Source organism: Epinephelus fuscoguttatus, linkage group LG3 (genome assembly GCF_011397635.1).
Source record: "Epinephelus fuscoguttatus linkage group LG3, E.fuscoguttatus.final_Chr_v1".
NCBI classification, from domain to species: Eukaryota; Metazoa; Chordata; class Actinopteri; order Perciformes; family Serranidae; genus Epinephelus; species Epinephelus fuscoguttatus.
Window position 1 is genome coordinate 30,172,308 of NC_064754.1, and position 23,840 is coordinate 30,196,147.

The 23,840-nt window shown below is 42.2% G+C and overlaps 2 protein-coding genes across 2 annotated transcripts in view; both read left to right on the forward strand.

The window, feature by feature from the left end:
- The window catches only part of cc2d1a (coiled-coil and C2 domain containing 1A), a 31,027-nt gene extending 26,446 nt beyond the window's left edge, over positions 1-4,581 (forward strand). Inside the window, exon 28 of the mRNA XM_049567504.1 lies at positions 13-4,581. Coding sequence (XP_049423461.1) covers positions 13-45 — 33 coding nt within the window. The 3' untranslated portion in view covers positions 46-4,581. The remainder of the gene's footprint in view (positions 1-12) is intronic.
- A 2,227-nt stretch (positions 4,582-6,808) lies between these two features.
- Positions 6,809-19,483, forward strand: mri1 (methylthioribose-1-phosphate isomerase 1). Its single transcript, XM_049567516.1, has 6 exons — positions 6,809-7,356; positions 8,237-8,460; positions 13,645-13,814; positions 13,911-14,087; positions 14,174-14,398; positions 19,227-19,483. The coding sequence occupies exons 1-6, from the start codon at positions 7,225-7,227 to the stop codon at positions 19,358-19,360; spliced, it is 1,062 nt and encodes a 353-aa protein (XP_049423473.1). The 5' UTR covers positions 6,809-7,224; the 3' UTR covers positions 19,361-19,483.
- Positions 19,484-23,840: the final 4,357 nt, after the last annotated feature.

The following is a 23,840-nucleotide window of genomic DNA, read 5'->3' on the forward strand; positions in this document are numbered from 1 at the left end:
TCCCTGCTTCAGTTGGAATCGCTGAAAAGAAAACGCACAGGATGAGAGGAGTGTTAAGGCAGTGGAGACTTGGCTGGAGTACTGTTATATCATCTCTCTCTCTCTCCCTCTTTCTCATACACACTCATATACAAACACTACAGTGGGTACTTTAAGCACCTTTAGCACGATCCTCATGTCCTTGACAACTGCATGAACCAACTGGATAACTCTGACAGTTGATCATATAACTTGTGTCACGTGTGGTTTGTCGCTTGCCACAGTAATTAAAAAGAAACCTGTGACTACAAAAGGACAAAGAAATTAAAGCAAGCATTAAAATGTGTAAAGGGAGAAGCAGGCTTATTTGCACTTAAACACCAGAGAAAGCTGACTCTAAAGACCTTACCTGTGCGCTGTTAATTGTTTTTTTATTCCCGTCTTTCCTTTGACAATTGTTGGTAAAGAGATCCGTCAGAAGACTTTACATTTGGCACCAGCTCAGAGTTTTTTGGTGTCCGCAGATGACCAAAAAATATGTGTGCATGTGTGTGCGTGCTCTGAAGTGTGTTTAACCGACGAACCGAGGTGTTTTTAACCCCTTTTTCCCATATTTTATGTGTGTAATGAGCTTAATCTAATCTGTCTGCTCCAGTGTTCCCAGATTACAGTAATCTGCTCCGTTTGGAGTGGTGTGATATGGGAATAAAAAAAACGGGGCTTCGGGGCGCCGCAGCCTACATCCCATAATGAGGGATTAGTGTTTGTGTCACCAAGGAGACGACTAGATCAGACATGGAGTCGCCTTTGGGGCTGGGGAGAGGGGGTGTTAGCAGCGTGCCATGAATGTGGTAGAAGCTTAGCTCTGCAAAAGGATTGCCTCTTCTTCATCAGCTGTTTCTTCTTTGTTGTCGTCTCCATCTCCACGTTCCTCGCACTAATTCCATCGCGTACATTCATAGATTATTCAGAGTCATGAGTAATAGGCTGCTCCACTTGGATTTCCTTTAAACTCTTAAACAATATTAAGCTTATTATGCTGTCGATTAGAAAATAATTAACAGCTGCTGCGTCAGCTTGCTGCTATTTTCCACAGATTTTTTGGCATATGCAGTTTACAAAACCAGATTCTGTCCCGCTGAGCTCTCCAGTGGCAGCGCGGTGGATGCTGAATAGTCTGCCCACAGGAAGACAACCCAATATGTGTCAGTACGGCTGGGTAATTGCTCATTTCTATTTCTGTACCCCCATAGACATCCCTGTCATAGGCATCCTTGTCATTCCTCTCTGCTTAACACTTATTCTGACCATAAAGTCAAGGGGACAAAAGTCAGACGAATCCTCTAAAGCCTCGTAAGATGTTTGACAAATGCCCTTAAATTAACGCTTTTGCCACAACAACACTAGATGTACATAAACAGTGACGTGACACGTGTCATGTATTCTGTTCTGTTTCATACTCAGGACAGATGTTTCCTCTGTGTGTTTGACAACCTGCTAACCAGGCGACAGCAGATTGCGTTGATCCTCGTAGATTGCGTGCGGCCAGGATGTAGCAGACTACTTTAAATGAGCCTCGCTGTATGTTTTATTTTGACTCTTCGATGTGGATCATGTCTTTTAACTCCACTAATAGTTTTTTTTGGTCACGTGACACAGCAGCAAATCATGTGTTTGCTCTAATCCACCCACTGCCCATTAGCAAATAATCCTGGTTAAAGTTGGCCTGATGCGGCCCTCCATAGTCTGTGTTGATTTTTATGTAACACCCCTTCCCCCCACTCCTCTATCAGGAGAGGATGTCTTCTGAGTCTCTGTAAGTGGCATGTTATGGAGCTTTTGATCATCTGATACTGATGGACAGGGCAGTGGAGCAGGTTACTGCTTATAGTGACATGATAACCTTTAGTTTAATAATGGGGGGACTCTTGAAGCTGGGGTAGGCAGAAATCTGGAAAGGGCAGCCCACCCCCCTCTTTCCCAAGCCCCTCCCACCAGACAACCACAGGCCAACCACACTTCATACATTAGCCCAGTGTTTCCCCTACACCACTTTATTTAATTAATTATTTCATTGTACGGTTGCCCGCAGGTCATTCACCCACAAGAATTAGCTGCTAGCAACCTTAGGGTCCCTCCTCCTCGCTCCGTGCCACTATGGACTACTTCTCTTGGAGCAGAGCGGACACCAGCTTGGAAGAAGGGCCTTCGGTGGGCGGCTGTATTGGCTCAAATTCAGCCAGCGCAAACCCCCCAGCTCCAGGGTGTTACAGTTGGCTGGTGGCCTGCAGCAGCGCCAGGTTTAACCTGTGTAACGTCAACAACAAACGTTTGCTGACCCAGGGTGGAGTATGGCTGTCTGTCCTGAGGCTGAGGTTTGTGCTGGCTGTATTTGGTTTGCTGCAGGCGCTAACCGGAAGTCTGTCTCTGGAGCTGTCGCCTGCTCTCCTCCTGGGAAGGTGTTCTGTGGTGGCAGTCAGTGAGATGGAGGACACACTATGATTTGAGGCTCTGATGTTAGCTGATGTTAGAAATTGACGCCACAGCCGTGAGCCTTTGGTTGTGGTTAGCAGCAGGCTAAACAATTAGAAATATTTTCTCCCCATCTCTGAAATACTTCGGCTATATTGACATGTTTTATTACTTTTATTGCTGGACTCTTTTTTAGACTGTTTTTGTCAAAAAAGTCCTTCTTGCTTTGTTTGGGCTGCTTTGCAGGGTAGGCAGTTGTTGTCAATGCTGGAATAGCAACGTTCTCTGCAGGACTCTCCGCTATGAATCAGGCTTTAATCGTCTAAAGGGACACGCACGTGCATGTGTATTCATTGAGCAGTCAATAAGAACACCGTCTCCCTAAAATGACCTTTGATAGGCCTGAAAACAGAGCCAAGAGGAAGTGCAGAAGTCTAGTTTTCTCTCACTCCACTTAAATCACAATATGCTCAAAGTTTATTATGGGATTTTTGCCCAATAACGCCAAAATTAAACTGCCTACTCCAGCTTTAAAAGCACCATACCAGTGTGTATGCAACATTTAGCTCCTTAACTACAAGTCATGCACTTAACATTGTCACCAACAGTTTTTCAGTAGTATGCAGCACAGTTTCAGATCTGATGTATTTTACTTGCTGTTCCAGGCAGCCATTAGTTTTTATTTTATTTAAGTGCGGAATAAAAATCAGCAAACACACTGTTGAAACTTGTTTGCCAAACACATCCCAAGGGCATTATGCAGTATTGTAGTTTAAATTTAAATTTATTTGATTAAAATCTGCAATAATGGTGAATATTAAGATAATGTAACTGACAGAAATTAAATGCAGACTTAGTGGATTAAACAACTCAAGCAAATTTCATACTGTATGGAAATGAAAGGAAACCAATGGCTGCCTGAAAATGTTCAAAAACAAGGACTATAGATTATTTGGTTTATAGAATGCCAGAAAACAGAAAATGTCTTACAGTTTCCTAAAACCCAAGTCTTCATATGTCTTGTTTTGTCAGACTGACACTCTAAAACCCGAAAATATTCAGTTTACTTTCACACGAGACAAAGCAAAGCAAGAAATTCCCAGAATTTAGAAGCTGGATATAGGGAATCTTTGGTGTTTTGGCTTGAAAAATGACTCAAGCGATATAATTATTGAATCGATCAATCATCAAAATGTTTCAGATGTACAAAAAATTTAACTTAAACACAGCAGCATATTTTGTTTTTTGAGGGACTGCCTGTGATGTGAACTAAATGTGATGTGCTGTGCATGAGCTTGAACAAGCAGATTTCTAACTTTAACAGAATCTTTCTTTTCTGATTTACAAAGTGAAGACTGAACATGACCACGAAACCCGTGTTGCAGTGTTTGCAGGTTTTAATGTGGTTAAAGGCTCGCACAGAAACAGCAACTGAGCTGCACCCCTTTGTTTTTTTAACTCCAAAACCTTTAACCCCGTGTCACCCCAAACATACACACACACCCCTGCAACATCACCCCACTGCTCGAATAACCTCGTGGCCTTAGAGGCTGTCCTGTTGTCATGGCAATGTGCTCATCAGCATTCAGTGTGGTGGTTGGATGGTCAGGACCTGAGGAGAGGGACATATTGTTAAAGTTTGTCCTGCTGGTGACTCACACTCCTTTCTCGCATTTACAAGACACCACACACACACTCACACACACACCACACACACTCCTTCTCCGTCTCTGTGTTTTTTTTAATGTGGTTTGGCTCTCCTCTCTGTATGACCCTACTCTGTAATCTGGCTACACTCCATTTTGAAAGGAGAAAGTTTGGTGGATTGTTTGTCATTATTGTTGATATTTCTGTCCTGATCTGCTGCAGTACATGTATTAATCTGGGCTTGGGAAAGCACTACTCTTAAACATATGACTTTTTTTTTTAATCTGTTAAGTCATGAAAGGGCAATCATTATAAATGTAATATTTGTATACAGTAAATATACAGCATATTATGCTCTGTCTCTATTTTTACGTGTAAGTCATGATGATTTGTGAAGCTCCAACGGGGAATGTATGAAGGCCTTATTGTTTAGGCTTTATTATCTTCTGTATGAGGTCGGTGTTAACATGAATAAAATGGTGAACCAGCTCTGCGGTTGTGTCTTCACTGAGCGGAAGAATCCTGACCAGATTTCTCCCATTCAAACTGAGCTCTGATCAGCATTTTAGCTCAGACCCTGTGCCTTTTAAACAGTTTTATCCACTAAATTAATAGTAAGAAAACATCATATGTGTTGTTTTTTTCAAAAACATGTTTCAGAAGTCTGCCACAGAAAATTAAGATTACTTGTGCTTGCGGTCTGTAAAACACGATTAAGTACAATGAATTTTTAAATGATCTGCATCTGTGGTAGGTGTTGGCAAAGCTTTCCATACAGCGTACCCCACCCAAACTGCCAAGAAGTGCGTACATGTCCTGCAAGTCCCCAGGGGAAACTTTCACAGAGATGCAGGTGTCTGCATCTGGAAGTCCTCTTTGTTTGGAGTGTTTGTTCGTGCATATTTTAAGGAGCAATGTTTAAGATGTAGGGTGATTAGTGGCATCTAGTGGTGAGGATTGCAGATTGCAACCAGCTGAAACTTCTCCTGGTTAGGATTCTTTCAGTGTTCATTGCTCAGAAGGTTTTTACCAGGAGCCAAATTATCCACAGAGGTCACTGATGATGAGTAAAAAATAGAGAGTGCTGTACTGGGTGAAGGCTCTGGGTAGTTTGTCAAGGATGGGGCAAAGAGTCACTCAGTGTAAAAGTCCATAGTACAGGCAGGCAGTCCAAAAATGCATCTGAGACTCTCTGACTGTAGTTAAAATTCCTAAATGAACCAGACCGCTTACGATGAGATCCACTTGGTGCAGGACGCTTATGAGGCCAGCAAGTCCATGAAGGTACTGTGCTGCTTTCATAAATGATTAGTTAAAAGGATTTCTGACTACAGTCAGAGTGCCTCGGATGCATTTTTTGACTGCCTGCCTGTACTTTTACACTGAGTCAGCTGGCCAGTCGTTTTTTTATCTATAAGTATCCGCAAAGGTCGGATCCTCTCCCCAAAAAATAAATGAATAAATAAATAAATAACATGTCTGGTGATTAACCCAACATCTTTTTTCAGAGGCCTTTAACAGGTTTTTAAATCTTTGAACTCTGAGTACATTGGTGCGATTTCTTCCAAAAACATGGGGGAATGGCAACGAGCAACTTGGTAAGAAATGTTCGACAAATTGCAAAAAAATGAATAGATTTAGAAAATTATTTTTTTTAAATAGGTAGGGGAAAAGCTATATAATTATCATTATTATATATTTAAAATTATGTCACAGAATTATCATAATTTTTAAGCCCTTTTTCCAGGTCATTTCCTTGTTTGTTTGTTTTTAACTAATTTGCTTGTTTTTAATTTTCTCTTTTTACCAATTTCTTGCTCATTTCTTCTTTTGTTGCCTTCTTCCCATGTTTTTGAAAGAAACCAAACAAATTTGCTGTCAGGTTTCAAAGGGTTAAACAGGTAAAAATACTGAAAAAGCAGTTTCACGTTAAAATTTTTTTTTTTTTTTAAATAAATGCAGCATTTTTGTTCCCAACACTCATCACGGAGGGGTTGCTAACTATAGTGGCCAACACAAAGTTGTAAATGGCACTATGTAGAGCCAGTGTTTGGTTTGTCCGTAGTGGGCTACTGTAGAAACATACAGTGCGACATGGCGATCACCGTAGATGAGGATCCACTCCCTATGCAGATTAAATGGCTCATTCTAGGATGACATAAACACAACAATTCTTATTTTCAGATCATTATACACTAAAGAAAATATACTTGTTGTATTATATTCAATTTCTGCCAATATATTTCTCTTTAAATCCTACACACTGGACCTTTAATATTAAACTTTCAACATCTGGTGTAATTTGGTGGTAATTTCTGTATTTTGTCACCATGAAATATACAAGCACACTATGTGACAAGGAGACGGGTTTCCCCTTTAATACTTTAATCATAGTGGGTTTCAAAAACATATATTTTAGAGGAAAATGCTGCTTAGTTAAGTGTAAAATGTAACTAAAAGACAGAGTGTGAAATAATGAAACCTGAGACAAAAATAGATTCCTCTCCCAGACAATGCTTGCTGTTGTTGGGGGGAAGCTTTGGGGCTTTGGTGTTATGCTAATAACGTGTTTGAATGTGAAATTTCCCCTGACAAAGGGGGAAAAGATGAGAGGGGGGATGGTGCGCAGCAACACAAGAGGAGAGTCTTGGAAAAATTGGACAACCCGCGAGACTTTGGTGGGCGTGGACACAGACGCGAGGGCTTCCTGCTCGGCTGAACACGTGGTTCCGTGTCTGCCTCCCTGCTTGTCTGTCAGTGTGTGAAGGTTTCCAGCCCTTCTCTCACTCCTCTCCTTATCTCTCCTCCCGTGCATCACAGCAGACCTTCTCCTCTCTTTACTCCGTCCCGCCCGCACCTCCTTCTCCTCTTCCTCTTCCTCCTGCTGCACTTTGCTCCTCTTTGCGACGGCTCCCGGGACTGCCGACAGCCAGGCCGCGGTCACTTCAACGTGTCTCCGCTCAGTGTGTGTGTGTGTGTGTGTGTGTGAGTGAGTGAAAGTGTGTGTGACAGAGAGAGTGTGTGTGTGTGTGTGTGTGTGTGTGTGAGTGAGTGCGTGTGCGCGCACCCGCCCGCAACCGGTCTATCCGTGTTATTTCTCCCACAATCCCGCCTCGCTCTTCGGTCATGACGCTGGAAGCGATCCGCTACCGGGCCGGGTCTCTGCAGATCCTCAACCAGCTGCTGCTGCCACACCAGACCGCTTACGATGAGATCCGCTCGGTGCAGGACGCTTACGAGGCCATCAAGTCCATGAAGGTACGGAGCTCCTTTCTTCCCCCTCTCCACCCCTCCTCACTCTCTCCCACTTCCCAGATGCCCGCTGCTTGTGCATTTATCCCCGTCGTGCATGGCTCTTTTTTCCCTGCTCGGGTCTTTTGTGCTCCCACCGCTGCCCGCGTGTGTTGCCATATGCTCGCCACCGTGCTCCCGCTGTCGGCCTGTATTTTTGTTTTGGATGCACCTGCAGCACCCGCCACCCCCCCCCACGACCACCCTTTATATATAGTTTTCACATTATCATGTGCAAGCGCGACAAACTAGGCATCTGCACACAGCCACCCACCCATGAAATATGCACCCCCTCCTCCTCTTTCTTTGGGAGAGATTATTGATGAATTATTAATGACCTTTGCCAGGGTTTTTGTTCGCGTTTGGGTCTTTGCGCTGCACTCAGTGACACCTCCAGCTCATTTCTCCCTCCATATACCTGAAGCCCTGACATGGAGAGGCGTTCAGATACTTGCATGGTGTTCAAGTTTTGTAACAGCTGGAGACATTTTCAGATGTTCACTTCTCAGGGCTGAGCAGATATTCACTCTTTTGTCTTCCCCGGTTAGACACACACGTTTGATCCTGTGTCATAGTGAAGGAATGTACCATAAGCAGAGGGTGATGTCATGATAATGGAGTCTAATGGTACAGAGAAAGAAATGACTCTGAGACAGATATTTATCAGATGATATCATCTCAGTCAAAGCTGCTGTGACAACTTTTGGCTCAGTGATCACACATTTACAACTCTGTGGCGGGAAGAGATTAATAATCCTCATGGAGACAGCTGTCTGAAGTTGGCATAGAAACCAAAGAGGAGCACCACAATGTGATGCTGACTTTCCTCTTCCTTCCCCGCCTCCAGGTGCGGGGCGCACCGGCCATCGCCATCGTCGGCTGCCTCAGCCTGGCTGTGGAGTTGCGGGCAGGCGCCGGGGGTGATGACCCTGTGACCTTCATCAGAGAGTCCCTGTGCCACCTGACCTCAGCTCGCCCCACCGCCGTCAACATGGGCCGGGCCGCCCGCGAGCTGATGGAGTTTGCTGAGAATGAGAGCATGGAGAAGAACTCGGAGCAGCTCAGAGAAAGGTGAGAGATGCAGCCTCAGGTTACCCACCAGGCAGCTGCATGTATTCAGTGTTTGTCAGTTGTTTTGTGGTGTTCTGATTCACTGAAACGCTGATTAAGGATAGCAGCACTCACAGACCCTTCCCTAATGAGATTTTAATGTGAGTGATGGGGGACAAAAACACATGTCAAAGTTTAACCAAAGCTAATGTGAGGCTTAAGCAGTTTGTTGTAAATCAAATGGGTATCGTCAAAAGTTGCTGTGTTGTAACAACTTCATTCTCTCTTCTTGTTACTCTCCCTTGGCTGGAGCTCGGGGAATAAACACAAAGAGGGACATTTTGCACTAAAAGGGCAGCAACTATGGAGGATGCCCACCTGATATGTCTGGCTGCTGAGATCATGTTAGCTTTGGCTAAACTTTGAAAAGCATTTTCTAAACAAACCATGGACCCGTAGTTGTTCCCAACACTTAAATAGAAACGGGAAGTCCCTCCTCGTCCAGTGGACCACCATGGGACCATTTTTGGGAAAGATATGTCCAGTAGTCAATGACAAGAGACAAATAAGTCCTGTATGAACTGTGCCATGAATTACACTCATGATGTTTGTCAATTTTAAAGATAATTTTGCAAGTCAAGAAAGTCACAGTTCGTTGTGAAACTGCTGAAGTGTAAAACTATGAAAATACGTAATAAATATGCTGCAAAGGTCGTAGGTGACATCACAGTTTTTTCTCTGGCTTAAGATACAATGCCTTTTTGCTTCATACTGGAATGAACTGGCATGAGCAATGTGAATCTTGCTCGTTCTTTCACTTCCAGGCTGATTTTTTTTAAAGACCAGGAGTTACTGGATTAAACACATCAGGCAAGATTATGTTACATTTGTGTGTGGAATGGACTTGAATTACCTAGTACAATACGTATATTGTGCGAGACAAGAGATATGGTTCACTGAGCAGTTTCGCATAAATGTACCACAAACTGTGACTGTCTCCACTTGCTAAATTATCTTTTAAAGTGATAAAACATCACATGTGTAATTCATGGCACAGTTCAGACTGGATCAAGAAGTTATTTGTTTCTTGTGTTGATTACCGTATATATTTTCCCATGGGAGACACCAGTAGAGGCGGGACTTCACCTCTCTATTGAAATGACACTTGGAGGGATTTCTTCAGGGCCGGTACGGACAGGAAGAATGGTTACAGGTGCCAGTAAATCTTAAAGTGGACATTGAGCATTGTTTGGAGATAGACTTCAAAAATGTGAACCTAACCTTTAACTGCAGATTTGTTCTGCCACGTTTTGTATTTAAGTAAATTGTCACAAATAAGGAATATTGTGATTTTTTTTTCCCCATGCGCCCCCTGGTTGGTTAATATGAACCCTGTTCAGAGCACAAGTTAATGTTTTTTTCTCAGCCACCCTACCTCAGTTCTGACCAATATCTTGATTTGCTTGCCTGTGTGCACGGTAGTCTAATTTTGCTTTAACCAATTGTTTAGTTAGAAGTACTCTGTTTCGATCACTAGTAGTGCAATGGAGCCATGTTTTTGTGAGTGGGCTCCTGTTTAATTATCTTTTGAGCATAAGGACCATGCATGCGGGTGTCAAACAATCCTCCCAATGGTTTCACAATTTTCCACTGATCTCGGTGGCAGTTGAGCAGGGAAGAAAAAACCGTTAGCAAGTAAACATGGATGTAAACAATGCTGGCTTCAAACAAACAAAAAAAAAACAGCTTTGAAAGTGTTTTATCAGGAAGATAACGCATTTGTGCTGGAAAAACGTTTGTTTAGCCTCAAGGATACAAACAGTGAGTTTCAGTGAATGTAAACAGAAAGAAAACGCCACAGGACACCTTTTAAGGCAAAACTCCTTCACCAAACAACGAGCATATGGTTCTCCTGCTCTGTCATATCAGTAAAACTTATTCTGTGAATTGAGAAGATCCCGACTTCTGAACTGCTACTGCAGCACGACGTTGTTCAACACCAGCTGCAGGTGTCTTCTTGAAAAAGCTGTGAAAGTTATCAGATCATATAAAATGTGAAAATTGGGATACCGTACTTGTCTGTGCAGAGTAAGTGTCAGTGTGATAAAGAAATCCCGAGTAGTGTTATTTTTACAGTATTAATTGGGTTAACAGGACTGTAGTTAAAAGCTACACATGCAGGCGAGCGGGAAAGAAGCAGAACGTGTTAAGAGAGATGTTAGTGTTGATGGAAAAATAGCATCCAGGTGGATAGTGGTGGTCAGGTTGGGACAATACACCAAGCAGATCAGGTTTGACCAGATGCTTTGCTGTCTACATTTGATACAGTGTCTTCATCAGTGTTATTAAAAAAAGCCAGTGTTTGTGCCATTTACAGTCATTCATTCACAGCGTGCACTTGACTCCATGCCAGAACAATCCCCCATGTTATCATGCTAGATAATATAACAGTTCAACTAAGTTTGATGCAGAGGTATGCAGATTTTAAATTTGAATAAAGCACTGGTGCTGGAGTGGGAGTCAGAATTTCACAGTTGAGGGATCAGAATCCAAAATAAAAAGTTGGATCGATACTTGTTTCCAGAGATTGGACCTCATTCACAAACAGTGCGTGCACACAAATCTGTGCTTAAACCGTGCATACGAATGTTTTATGCAAAAATCCAGGGTACATTAATATTTTCTTAGCTGAATTTTTTTGGACTCTGGGAACAAATTTAGAACTGCCCCAGACCATGTGTACACACTAATGCTGAAGGTCCAGCTGTCGTAGAAAATGTAAAGACACCTTTTAACTAAAGGAATCGCATATTAACACTGTATTAATTTAAAAAGGCTTTAATAGGCAGCAGTATTTAAAACCATTTATTTACTAATGCATTGGCCAAATTTATTTAATGAGTATCAATTCATCAATTTATGTCATAACTAGAATATTTCAACTAAAATACAATCTACACCATGATAAAGGCATAAAAAGAATAAGCAAGAGGGATACAAATGTAGGTGAGTTAGCATTTTAGCACTCCCGGTTCCCTCGTCTTGAAGTCAGTAGGTTTTTTGAATGGGTTTTAAGATGTCTGAAATAAGGTCTGTAGTTAATAAAAGCCTAAGAGACCTTCACGTTTTGTTCTGCGATATCAGATCTGTCAGTAAATACCCCAATGTGAAAGTTTAATGCCTGTACATGTCTTAAAAAAGACAGTTGCTAACAGTGCCCAAATAAGACTACATACGTCATCATGCTCAACACAGCTTTACAGCCTTGTTGTGGTGGCGACTTTTGAGTCATGCGACCTAGTGTAGTTAATTTATTAGCTATTTACTCCTGGTGATTGCATTTACACTTTGAAAATCATAAAAGTGACGTCATTTGGGAAGATTATCTTGCTGAATAACACTTTTAAGTATCGTAAACCACAGAGCTTATTTTCTGCAATAATCCCAAATCCAATGGAAAAATCACCATGTCTGTGATGGCCTACAAATAAACATCAATCCTGCAGCAACTCTATTATCAGTGAAACAGTTGGCCGGTAATTTATTTATTACTAATTTTTGATGCACTAAAAACACACAGATGGAGTCCTTTTAATTTGTATTACGAGCACCACAATGAGATTGAAGCCAAGCCTTTGTCGTAGTGATAATGATGTTTGTAATGACGGCCATAAATTAGTGTATAGCAATCACAGTGTGAAACACAAGAGTTAGCAGAGACCTGGGCCAGACCGAAAACAGCACTGCTGTCTCCCTGATACACCCCCAGACAAACATATTTCCTTATATAGAGAAATCTGGGCATGACAGTATGTCAGTTGCAAATAGTGGGCATGCCTCTGTCAATCTGAAATGATTCTGATTCACTTACATGTTGGTAACAAAAATTGGACGGTGTACATGTGTCATTAATCCAACGGTAATGTTCTGCTGGGAAACTTTGGTTCCTGGCGTTCATGTGGATGCACTCCACCCACCCAAATGCCGTTGCAGACCAAGCACCACCCCCTCATGGCAGCAGCACTTCCTGGCAGTGGCAGTGGCCCCTAGCAGGACAATGCACCATGCCAAACTGCAAAAACTGCTCAGGAATGGTCTGAGGGACATGACAAAGAGCTCAAGGCATCGACCTGGCCTCAGAATTTCCCAGATCCCAATCTGCACGAGCATTTTTGGAAGTGCCAGTACGCCAGAGGCACCTGCGATCCATGGTGGGGCCTCCCCTGGTGGATCGGACTTGGCTCTCACCTATCTTGGTTCGGACACAGGACCACTGGGAGTCGTCCTGTGGTGTCTGGCACCAGGGCATTGGCAGCAGATCCTTTGAATCCAGTAGGTTGTGAGGCTGGGTACCAGCACATCCCGCGATTTCTCAATCAGATAAGGATCTTGGGAATTAGGAAGCTAGGTCAAAGCCTTGAGCTCTCTGTGACGTTCCTTGGGCGATTGCTGAGCCGTTTCTGTGGTGTGGCATGATGCATTGTCCTGTTGACGGGGCCATGAAAGCCAGGACCCAAAGGTTGCTCAGCAGAACAATGCATTGTAACAAAATGAACAATACCATTCACTTCACCCGCCAGGGGTTTTATTTTTTTTGCTTATGTATTTTTTGGGCAAGGTGAGAATATTTCTATGCACATATTCGTGAATATAGCCCATTGAAACTACTCAGAACTCCCTTTCCTCCCATCATAAGCAGTAGAAGTGCTGCTGGGTGATGAATCTGTAGCTGAAAGTCACAGTGCAGCAGAGGTGATGGGTCATCTTAGTTATGTTTCACTATGAAACTGTTAGGTCCTACAGTGCAATGGGCATAGTTTGTGCTGAGGAGTGATACTGGAGGAGTAGTGGGATGAATAACCTCGCACGGACACATGGGTCTTGAAACTTGTTGTGAGTTGACCAGTGTACACTTTATGCAACAGATGACTGAGATCAGTGGCTACAATTATATAACTGACTGATACTGTTAGTGAAGGAAAGATAAGGATGTCAGGAGAAATGCGATACAGCTACAGTAGGAGCAGTGAGATAGGGATAAGGTAAAAACCTCACATTATGAATTAGATGAATGGAGACACTGAAGTTGGGACAAACAGAAACATGCAGGCATATTGTAACTACAGACTTGATGGACTCGTTGAGTCCACAGTGGCAGACGGAGCCTCTTCTCAATTCCCACCTCTTGTGGCCCCCCTCCTACAGTGTAATTGCCTGGATCGAAGACATGCTGGAGCGTGACGTCAATGACAACAGGAAGATTGGTAACTATGGTGCCCAGCACATCCTCTCCGGTGTTCCGAGGGACTCTGTGACCATCCTCACACACTGCAACACCGGCTCGCTGGCCACAGCTGGATACGGGACTGCGCTTGGTAAGACTGGAGCTATGGGTGTGAATGGGAAAAGAGGGTGATTGTTAAAATACTTATGGCACTGTAACTGTAATAATGACTCGTGCTTGTGTGTAGGCGTGGTGCGAAGCCTGCACGCGCTGGGCAGGCTGAAGCGTGTGTACTGCACAGAGACGAGGCCGTACAACCAGGGGTCCAGACTGACGGCGTATGAGGCGGTAGCAGAGGGAATCCCTGCCACACTTATTACAGACAGCATGGCAGCCCTCACCATGAGAGAAATGGACATCACAGGTGTGTGTTTGTGTCTCTTCTTCCTTATATTCAAATCTTCCTCTTTTCTTAGCAGTCATTTTCCAATTGTGTTCTCCCTCTCTTAGCTGTGGTGGTGGGCGCAGACAGGGTGGTTGCCAACGGTGACACCGCCAACAAGGTGGGCACATACCAGCTTGCCATTGCTGCAAAGCATCATGGGATTCCCTTCTATGTGGCCGCACCCAGCACGTCATGCGACTTGAGCCTGGAGAGCGGCAGGGACATCATCATTGAAGTGCGCCCCCCTGAGGAACTCACCAGTATAAATGGAGTCCCCATTGCTGCCCCGGGTAAGAAGTGTGGGATGTTGGGGGGGTTATATGCGGGGGAGAGGTCACAAATGTTGTTTTTAAAAGGTTTAAGAGAACAGGTACAAACTGGGAGCTCAGCAGTGTACTGAGAGTGATGGGGAAAGCATTCAGGCTTTGGAGAGATGGATGAGCATGGCCCAGTTCCAAAGTCCGCCCTAAGCCCTAAGCACTGAACCCTCACAGACTTTAATTGACGTCACTTGCAGTGTAAGTGCCAGAGTTAAAGAGGCTGCAAGTGTTCTGAATGCTGTATGAGGAAGGGAACAGCACTTTGTGAAATCACGTTACCTGTACAGAGGCATAATTGGGGCCAGTAAAATGTTGGGCTACGATCTTACAAAGCTCTTGCTGCTATCTCTTTTGAGGGATTTTTTGAATTTCCCCTGCCCACCATCATTTCTTTTGTTGGTTTGTTTTTTGGAGAATTTGTTTGATGTCCTCATTAGACAGTGACAGTAGAGAGATGACACAAAATGAGTGGTGATAGAAACGTGGAATGACAGATAACAAAGGTCCCAGGCCACATTCAAACCAGAATTGTTGTACTTCACCTCTAGGTCAGGGATACTTGACTTGCTTTACATGGGGGCCACTTTTGCAAAATGACAGGAGGCCAGGGGCCAGTTAATAAACAAACCTTAATAATATTTATCAGATAAAATGAAATAACAATAAAAGGCAGAATGAAGCAGGGGCATTTCTAGGATTTGAGGACATTAAAGTTTAGCCGGCCTTCTGTCGGAGGCTCTGAGGAATCCTCCCCTGGCACTTTTTTTTTTGACAAACAAGCTCTATTTTGAAGCGTTATTATGCACTCTTGCATCTTTACATTCAAACTACAAAAATATCCATTTATTTTCATTGTGAATTAGAAAACGGTCAGCAGGCCTGACCCCTAACCTGGCCGGCACCCTGAATTGGCCACTAGGGGGAGCCAAATGAAAGCGTTATTATTGGACTGACATTTTCAATTCTTTAACACCATTAATCTTTCTCACAGTTTTCATTATATTGTTCTGTTTGATCCAGTTTTCTTATATACTTGTTCACACCGCCTTTTTGACTTGTAAACCTCACCCCATATTTTCTATATGGTAGTGTGCTGGGAGTAAAACAATAACCTGAGCCAGAGCCTTCCAGATGCCTTTTGGTATTTGCAGTCCCCTAACCTAAACCAGCACCCTAATGTGGCCCATGGGCCAAAAGTCAAGTATAACTGTGCCACCAGGGTGCCTCAGGCCAAAGTCCTGCACTGGTCCATTTATGAAAACCTGAAACAGCCCCTTACCCGTCATTATATCTAAGTTAAAGCCGCACCCATCCATTAAGAAGAGTCCCGCAACCAGACCCACACCAGTGATTAAATACACACAGGCTACAGTCACTCGCATTAAGCTGGGATCTTAGTTCTTGAATTACAAATCCAGCAGAGGAAAAGTCTCTTTCACTGGCTGCGTTCGATCCTGGAATGGCAAAAACATTCCGTGCAATCACCGCCAGATTAAAAAATATATTAAAAATATATTTTAGCATGCTCGTTCCACCACCACAAAACCTCAAAAGGATCCTCTTGGTGTCTTAAACTCGATGTAGGCTGCCACCTGATCCTCAGGCTGTAAAGTTTCACCGCTGGAGTCCTTCATGTTGGTGATGAATGTGACGATGGGGGCAAAGGTTCAACTTTTGACATTGGCGTTAAAAATAAAAGGAATTGCGGCTTGATAATAGTGATTTTAGATGTAAAAATATTACACATATATCTTTGTCATTTGATTTGGGACTCTGCCCCAGGCCATTGTTTTTGACATTGGATTGCTATGATTTGTGGGTAAGTCCCCCATGGCAGTCTGCAGAATAGCAGATCTACAAAATGTGTTCAGAAGGGTGTTTTTAAAAAGCCCTCATTGGCTTAGCAGGATTCACTGAGCCCTCACAGAGTCAATGAGTTCATAGAAGCGGACGTTGCAAGTGTGTTTTCAGTGAGTTTATTAGCACTGAATTGAGTCATTTGATCTCTAATTATGTTGCCAGAGCAGAGAGGTGCTCGGTGACATCACAGTAATTAAAGCACACATTTAATGAGCACACTGGCCCCCTGAGAAGAGGATGTGTGCTCGTACATTATGCTTCCCTCTTTCTTAAACTTTATTCTCACACACTTCATTGGTCTTTCTTCTCAACGGTAATTTAAAATAAAATCATAGAGCTGACTTTTTTTTTATTATTATTATTATAAGGCCATTATTTTACTTTTTTTGTCTTACAGTCAGTAAATCCCATTAAAAGAAAATGAACTGATGACACTAACAAGTATTGCCTCTGAAAGTAAAGCCTAATTTAGGATATTCCTCTGTGCCATGGAGGCTAACAACTATTAAAATGGCATTAGTAAGACACACAGTTGCACTGGGTGACATGTTCTTCTTCATCACCATAAACAGAGGCACTGTATCTTACTTAGAGTCAGTCCCACATACACCCTCCTGCAGCTGTAAATACTCACTGGAGCATTCAGTCCAATGTGGTGCACTGTTTACTCCTGCTTGAGTGATTTGCTAAAAAAAAATAACCAAGTGCCCAGCTGTTTTAGGAAATTATTACACCTTTTTAAAAAAAATAAACTAGGGATGCACCGAAATGAAAATTTGTGGCCAATGCCGAAGCCGAATATTATTAAACGCTTGGCCAAATACCGAGTACCGAATAGCAAATATCGTTATTTAGTTTTTTATTTGTTTTTGCAGATGAACCCCCTCCAGATTCGTGTTGTCACGGTACCAAAATTGAATCCCACTGTAGGATACCAATGAAAATATCATGGTTCTGAGTAGTATCAGGATACCACAGCGAAAATGAGGCAGATGTGCCTTTTGCCATTTATAAAAAGATAAAATCACTTTTCTATAATACATCAATGATATTTCAATGGAATAAATTACTTATTGACTTATTCATACTTCAAAAACAGCATCAATAAGTGATGAACATAGGGAGGATCAAAATAAAATAAATAAATAAAATAAGAATCAACCAGCCACCCTCCTCCCCTTCATAAGTAAAGAACAGTCCCTTCATAAGTAAAGAACAGTCCCTAAAGTGCGGTTAGGTTTGTGGGCCGTGAACGGCTCGTTTCTCCTCTGACACGTTACATAGGCTACCTGTTTTCGGCTGGCTCGGCTGTTCAGGTACTTCTGGGCAGTCATGACGCCAAGAAGAGGATGTTATTGGAGCCGACTTCTCCGTCACCGGTAAACCGATGGGCGCCGTATTTGAAAACTATTTCAAAACTATTTTTAGACGCAAATGCGAGTGCAGTGACGGGCGCCACACTGCCGACATTTTACTCCGAGCGTCATGGCACGCTGTTTGATTGCGTTATCAAAACACGCTGCTATTATTCGGCCTTGCTTTTAACTTATTCCACCGAATACCGAATGTGCGGTTTTTTGCAATATTCGGCCGAATATATTCAGTTACCGAATATTCAGTGCATCCCTAAAATAAACTATGTATTAGTGACCCATTTTTTAAGATTTAAGTTTGTGGCTGCCACAGATAGAATAATGAAGTCTGGAAGTACTGAGTGACGAACTATGACGGCTTTTCCATTGGCACTTTTTTTGTGTTGAGCCAAACCATGACGTGTTTTTTTTGCATTTCCATTACGAGTTATAATGTGCCGAGTCGTGCTGGTTGCCCAAGAACAACTATCTCCTGAGTTGGGTCAAAGCACGCTCAACCACCTCCAAGTGGGTTGCGGTGACGTTAGATGGACTTCGTCATCGTTCAGTGACGATTCAATGACATGTTTGAATAACCACCGCTGCTTAAAGCGGTAGAAGCCAAGCAAAATCAAAAGAACAGCCTGAAAGTTAAACCACTTCAAGCCAAGCCAGCAGAGATGTGTTAAAAGATCCCATACACCACTTGTTCCCAACCCAGGAAAAAATAATCTGAGATGAGAAAGTCACTCACGTTGCAGTGCTGGGTACAGTACAATACATACTATAATAAACCTAGGCCAAGGGGTCATAAGTAGAATAACTTTGTTAGCTTAAAGCAGAGGGTCTTTAGTGTTTTTTAGGCCAAGGACCACTTGACTGTAAGAAAGACGAAGCAGGAACTACATGTATTGCATAAAACTGAGTTTCACTTGAGATGATTCTTTTAATATTTTCAGCTCTTCTCTCATGTGAACTTACCCATAGCTGCTAAGTCAGCAGCAGCTGTAGCATGGCTAGGTGTGTTAGCTTCACCCTCTGTATCGGTAGTTTCTGAGGTAGCACTATGTTAGTCTCTTGCTGAAAAAGTTACAATCCATTGTTGCTCCCAAGAAAGTCTGTACACTTGGGAGTACACAAATTGGACAATATATTTCTTTGGAGTCCTGGTTGATGAAACTCAAAGTTGGAAGAGTCATATTCAGTCTTTTTGCAATATAAAATGTCTAAATCTAGTTTGGATCATCAAAAATGTTTATTAACTCTTTATTATAGCTAAAGTAATCCTCATTTATTTATATATATTTTCTGTTTTTGCTTGATTTACGTTGCTTGTTTTAAGTTTGCTTATTGACCCTTTGTTGTTGCTCTTTTTTTTTTTTTACCTTTCTTGATTACGCTACTGTTTGCTTATTTTGCTTATTGAGGTGAGATTCCTTATAAACCACGGGGTTTTCTTAATCTCACCTGCACAACTTGTTTTGTTTATTTTTTTGTCATATTTCTGTTGTTTTGTGCAATTAAACCGTAACAAACTGATCTAGAGTATCGCCACAGTGTCACTCATTCCTAACTGTTCATTGCAGGCATCGAGGTGTGGAACCCGGCGTTCGACGTGACCCCTCACCAGCTCATCACAGGAGGCATCATCACAGAGCTGGGAGTCTTCCTCCCCTCTGAGCTCCAGGCGGCGCTCACTGGCCGCCTCACTGCCCTCTAGAGCCACTCAGCCCCACCTGCTGGTCCGTGTGCACCACTGCACCTTAACGTCACACACTCAAAGCCACTCTCATTTCATCACAGAACACACACACACACACACACACACACACACACACACACAGTCATAGGTGTGGTTCAGTTTTATTTTGGTCCGCACACAGTCACTGTAACATGTCAGTGGTGCACACACAAGAAAAAAAAAGTTCTTCAGTCTCACCCACACACACATAATCACTGCAGGGAGTTCAGCAGACACACACGTGCAGTCTCCCCTTTCTTTTATGTCCCTCTCTGTTTTCTGTGTACTTAACATTTCACCTTTTCCAAAGTTTTCCGTTCCCTCTTTCATTCTCTTTTGCCGCCTCTTTCTCTTTCTTAATGGCTTCTGCGACTACGAATAGCGCTCAGCTGACCTCAATCCCATCAATTCTATTTGGCAGAAACAAGTAGGAGGTAATTTTTCAGGGCTTCTTCAACTACAAACAAAAGAAACTTCCAAAAAGTCTAAGTGGCATGACTGATTTTTTTTTTTTTCTTCAAAGTAGTGTTTTTTATCAGCCATGGTTTCTGAAATGCTGCTACCCACTTGTAAATATGCATATTCTTGCTGGTAGTGTGTACATATGTAGAAACTAACCCCTGCTAGTAAAAGGTACTGCTATTTTAACCAAATATGTGGTTGACTGAAATTAAATTTGACATTAAAAAATGTTATATTAACATTTAATTTCTTTTGTTCTGCATAGAAACCTTTTGTAGTGGAGTAATCCAAATTTATAGCTCATAAATTTTCACAGCCAGATTTTTAGTGACAAAAAAAATTGTCACTCTCACTTTTTACCCTGTGCGGCAAAATTTGGAATTTCTTGATTGGTTCTCGTTAGTCAGCTGAAGCCTATGACAATACATGGCTGTATTTATACCTCACTCTTTGTTTGTATCTTGCTATTTCCAGTCGTACTGTATCATACCACGCTTGTATTCTCATAATGTACTTATATATATGTAACCATACTTATTTCAGCACCATACAAATATTCACCATACTGCACAGGACGCTCTGTAAGGATGAAAAATCAAAAGAAAAAAAGGGAAATTGTGTCATTTTTGCCATAGCAGCTTGTGCTGTGATCTCAGAGGTCTGTTATGCTGTTGTATTTCTGTAATACAGGCATCACCATTAAAGGAATAGTTCACCCCAAAATGAAAGCTTGGTCATCTGCTCACTTGCATGTCAGTCAAGATTTAATGCTTGTGCAACTACAAAGTAGATTATTCTTGTTCTCCTAAGTCAGGCTGAAATCATCATTTTAGAGCCTAGTAAAATTATGACATGATAACTTGATGTAACCATATTTCCTAAAGCACTCTGCTTGCCACAGAAGGGCTCAATCGATCAGCATCAGAACCATATAAAAAAAGCTAAATATTTGACTTTAAAGCTGCACTAAATAATATTTTTATATTAGCAGTGGGAAAAAATGACAACATTAAATGTGGTGTCGCTCAGAGTGACTGATCCACAGAGAATTCTCACTCAATTCTCCAGCACCAGTGAGCGTTTTAGCTTCTTTCGGCTCATTGTTTTGGTTTACTGTTTTAATTCACTTTTACTGCACTCCTCAACTTTTTGTCTTAAAAGAAGCTATTTTTAGTCAAAAGTTCTGGAAAAAAACCCTGTCCAGCACCAAACAGAGTCACAGTTAATGAATTACTTGTTAATATTCCCCTCAGGAGATGGTGGAGACCAAACGAGCGCAAATATTGGGCTTACATTTGTCAGTTGGACACAAATACGACTCACAAACAAACCCAAACGATTCATTTTGTTGCTCTGTGTCCACAGGATGCGTAAATAAGCAACTGTTAGCTAACGTGACTGAACGTTATAAGGTGGAAATAAGTTGATGTTGTGTTTATATCTTGTTGTACTGCCCTCAAGTGGCCAAAAAAGAAACTAATGTAGGTTTACAGACCCATGCTCTTGACACGCAGGTATTTGAAAGTGCTTAGAGAAACAAAAAAATAAAAATGATTTTAACTTCAGTTACTCAGAAGTTCAAGGGAAATACGAGGCTCACAAGTGTGTCCATACACACTTGATGTGGGGATGAGCGGTAGATGACTTCACGTCTTTTTTTTAAGGTGAACTATTCCTTTAAGGTTGGGGGGGTCTTATCCACGCTGCAGTATCTGTCTGCAGAGAGCTGTGCGGCACATAGTGTGATGCCACCAACAATCAGAATGTAATATTCAACTCAGATGAACTTTTTGTTTTTGTCAGGACAGATTTCAGACACTCGGTCACTTATTGCCTTTGTGCTCTGTTCAGAATGTGTTGCGACTGTTTGGATCAATCCCTCCTCATAACTGAAATGCTGTTTTACTCCAGACTGACTCCCATCAGATGACTATGAGATCAGGGCCATGGGCAGTTGAAGACAGGTAGACGTTTAGGACTACAAAAGGGTTTTCACCATAGTTTTAATTTCTATCTCTGTCAGCACAGAGTTTATTGCTTCTTGATCCTAAAAGAAAGAACTGAAGTGCAGAAATTGTTGCATTCAATTTTTAGACGCAGGCTGAATATATGGGATAAACAATCTGATTCATCTGGTGTTGAGATGATTACGAAGTTAAATTTTAAAAGAAAGAAACTAACTATTTTGATAACTAGAGATGAAATGATTGATCCATTAGTTACCAACTATTAAATTATTGGCCAACTAGTTTGACAATCAATTAATGGGCATGATTAATTTTATTAGACTTAAAAATCTCTAATTCCAGCTTCTAAAATGTGAAGATTTTCTGGTTTCTTTACTCATCTGTGACAGTAAACTGAATAACTTTGGATTGCGGACAAAACAAGACATTTGAGGACGTCATCTTGGGCTTTGGGAAACCCTGATTGACATTTTTCACTATTTACTGATATTTTATAGACCAAACAACTAATAGATTAATTTAGAAAGTATCAGCAGATTATTTGAAAATGCTAATAAACCTTAGTGGCAGCCCTATTGGTAACATAATTGTTAAGCTATTTTTTAGGCAAAAATCCAGTTTCGCAAATGTAAATTTTTGCTACCTGTCTCAGTTTTTATATTAGTCATTAATTGCAGTCGTACCGTCATAACAACCCTTACTCTCCTGTTCAAAATTAACCAGCAGCGAGCAGCAACCAGTTTTGAAACTTGACAGTGATGTAATATTTACCCATAACCAGTAGACTGTTACTGATTGTGTGAAAGGTATGTAACTCAGCTCACCTGGCCAATGATCGCACAATGCGTTTGTTGCTCTAAAACAGTCCCAGGTAACTTGATCTGTACGGGACGCACCTACTCACTGCACTGAATGTCACAGAGCCAGACTTACCACACTGCTCACTGCCTTACTGGTGCAGCACCAATACATGGCATCATGACCGAAGAGACAGCGACCCCACCCCCCCACCCCCACCCCAGTCCTTCCTTCACCCTGGTTTATATCATGTAGTCAGACCGCCATCTCGTCAAGCCTGCAGATATCTGGAGCTTGTTGAGGCAGAGGTCAGTCTACCTTCTTTACACCCCGTCTGATCTCACACACTGCCCTCGTGGACTTTGTCATCAAAACTTTACCTACTCTACAGAACCACTGAGAAGTCCAGATAAAACACCCCAAAAATAACAATAACATCAATAATAGTAACTGCAGTCCATAACCTGCTGTAATATAAGCTCACTTCTTCCTTCACTTTCATCTTCCTCCTCTTCGTTTGTCCTCTGTCCACCCATCAAACCTCAACTCACAAAGATGCTGTTAGGTCACACACGCCGAGCGTAAAAGACACTTGTGCATTTTCTTCCTTTTGTTTTGTACAGTTTAAGACATCACGTGTTTGGGGGCAAATTGAGATAACGTTCCAGACATATGTAGCAACTTTGTGGCCGTCAGACCCGCCACATTATTATTTCTTTCTATCTTTAAGAGGTATGAGATTTCTTTTTGTTTGTCTGTACATCATGATTAGAGCTGTGGTTGGTTGTTTTATTTCATGACATTGTGATTCCTAGTGACTAGGCCATTAGTACACCACACTGGGGAGGCCTCCTCAACCATACACACTACCTCTCCGTCTACCTACACGGACTCAAACACTGAAATGCATGAACACATGCACTTATCGTGCCAGGCTGCAGCGAAGCAGATTGTAGAGGAAAAAAAAAATCTGGACTCAACTTCTCCACATCTCACTAATGTTTGTACCGTGAACCCAAAGTGACAAGTAATTTGTGGCGGTGCTTTTAGTTTGCCAAAGTAGCCTAGATCCAGGCTAGTGTGTTATGTTGGGTTGCAGCTGAGTTGTTTCTGCATTACGCTATGTTTTTTACACCATGCTTTTGAAGCAGCAGCAATATAGTACTGTGTTTAAAGAGTTGTTCCACCAAACTCCCCTCGGGACGCCCAACACACACCGAATAATCAGGTGC

What these genes read in the sequence shown, in the direction of transcription:
- mri1 (XM_049567516.1), top strand. Translation starts at nt 7,225, where the DNA reads ATGACGCTGGAAGCGATCCGCTACCGGGCCGGGTCTCTGCAGATCCTC. An exon ending in AGGCCATCAAGTCCATGAAG is followed by an intron (nt 7,357 to 8,236) that starts GTACGGAGCTCC and finishes CCCCGCCTCCAG; the next exon opens with GTGCGGGGCGCACCGGCCAT. An exon ending in AGTCCCCATTGCTGCCCCGG is followed by an intron (nt 14,399 to 19,226) that starts GTAAGAAGTGTG and finishes TGTTCATTGCAG; the next exon opens with GCATCGAGGTGTGGAACCCG.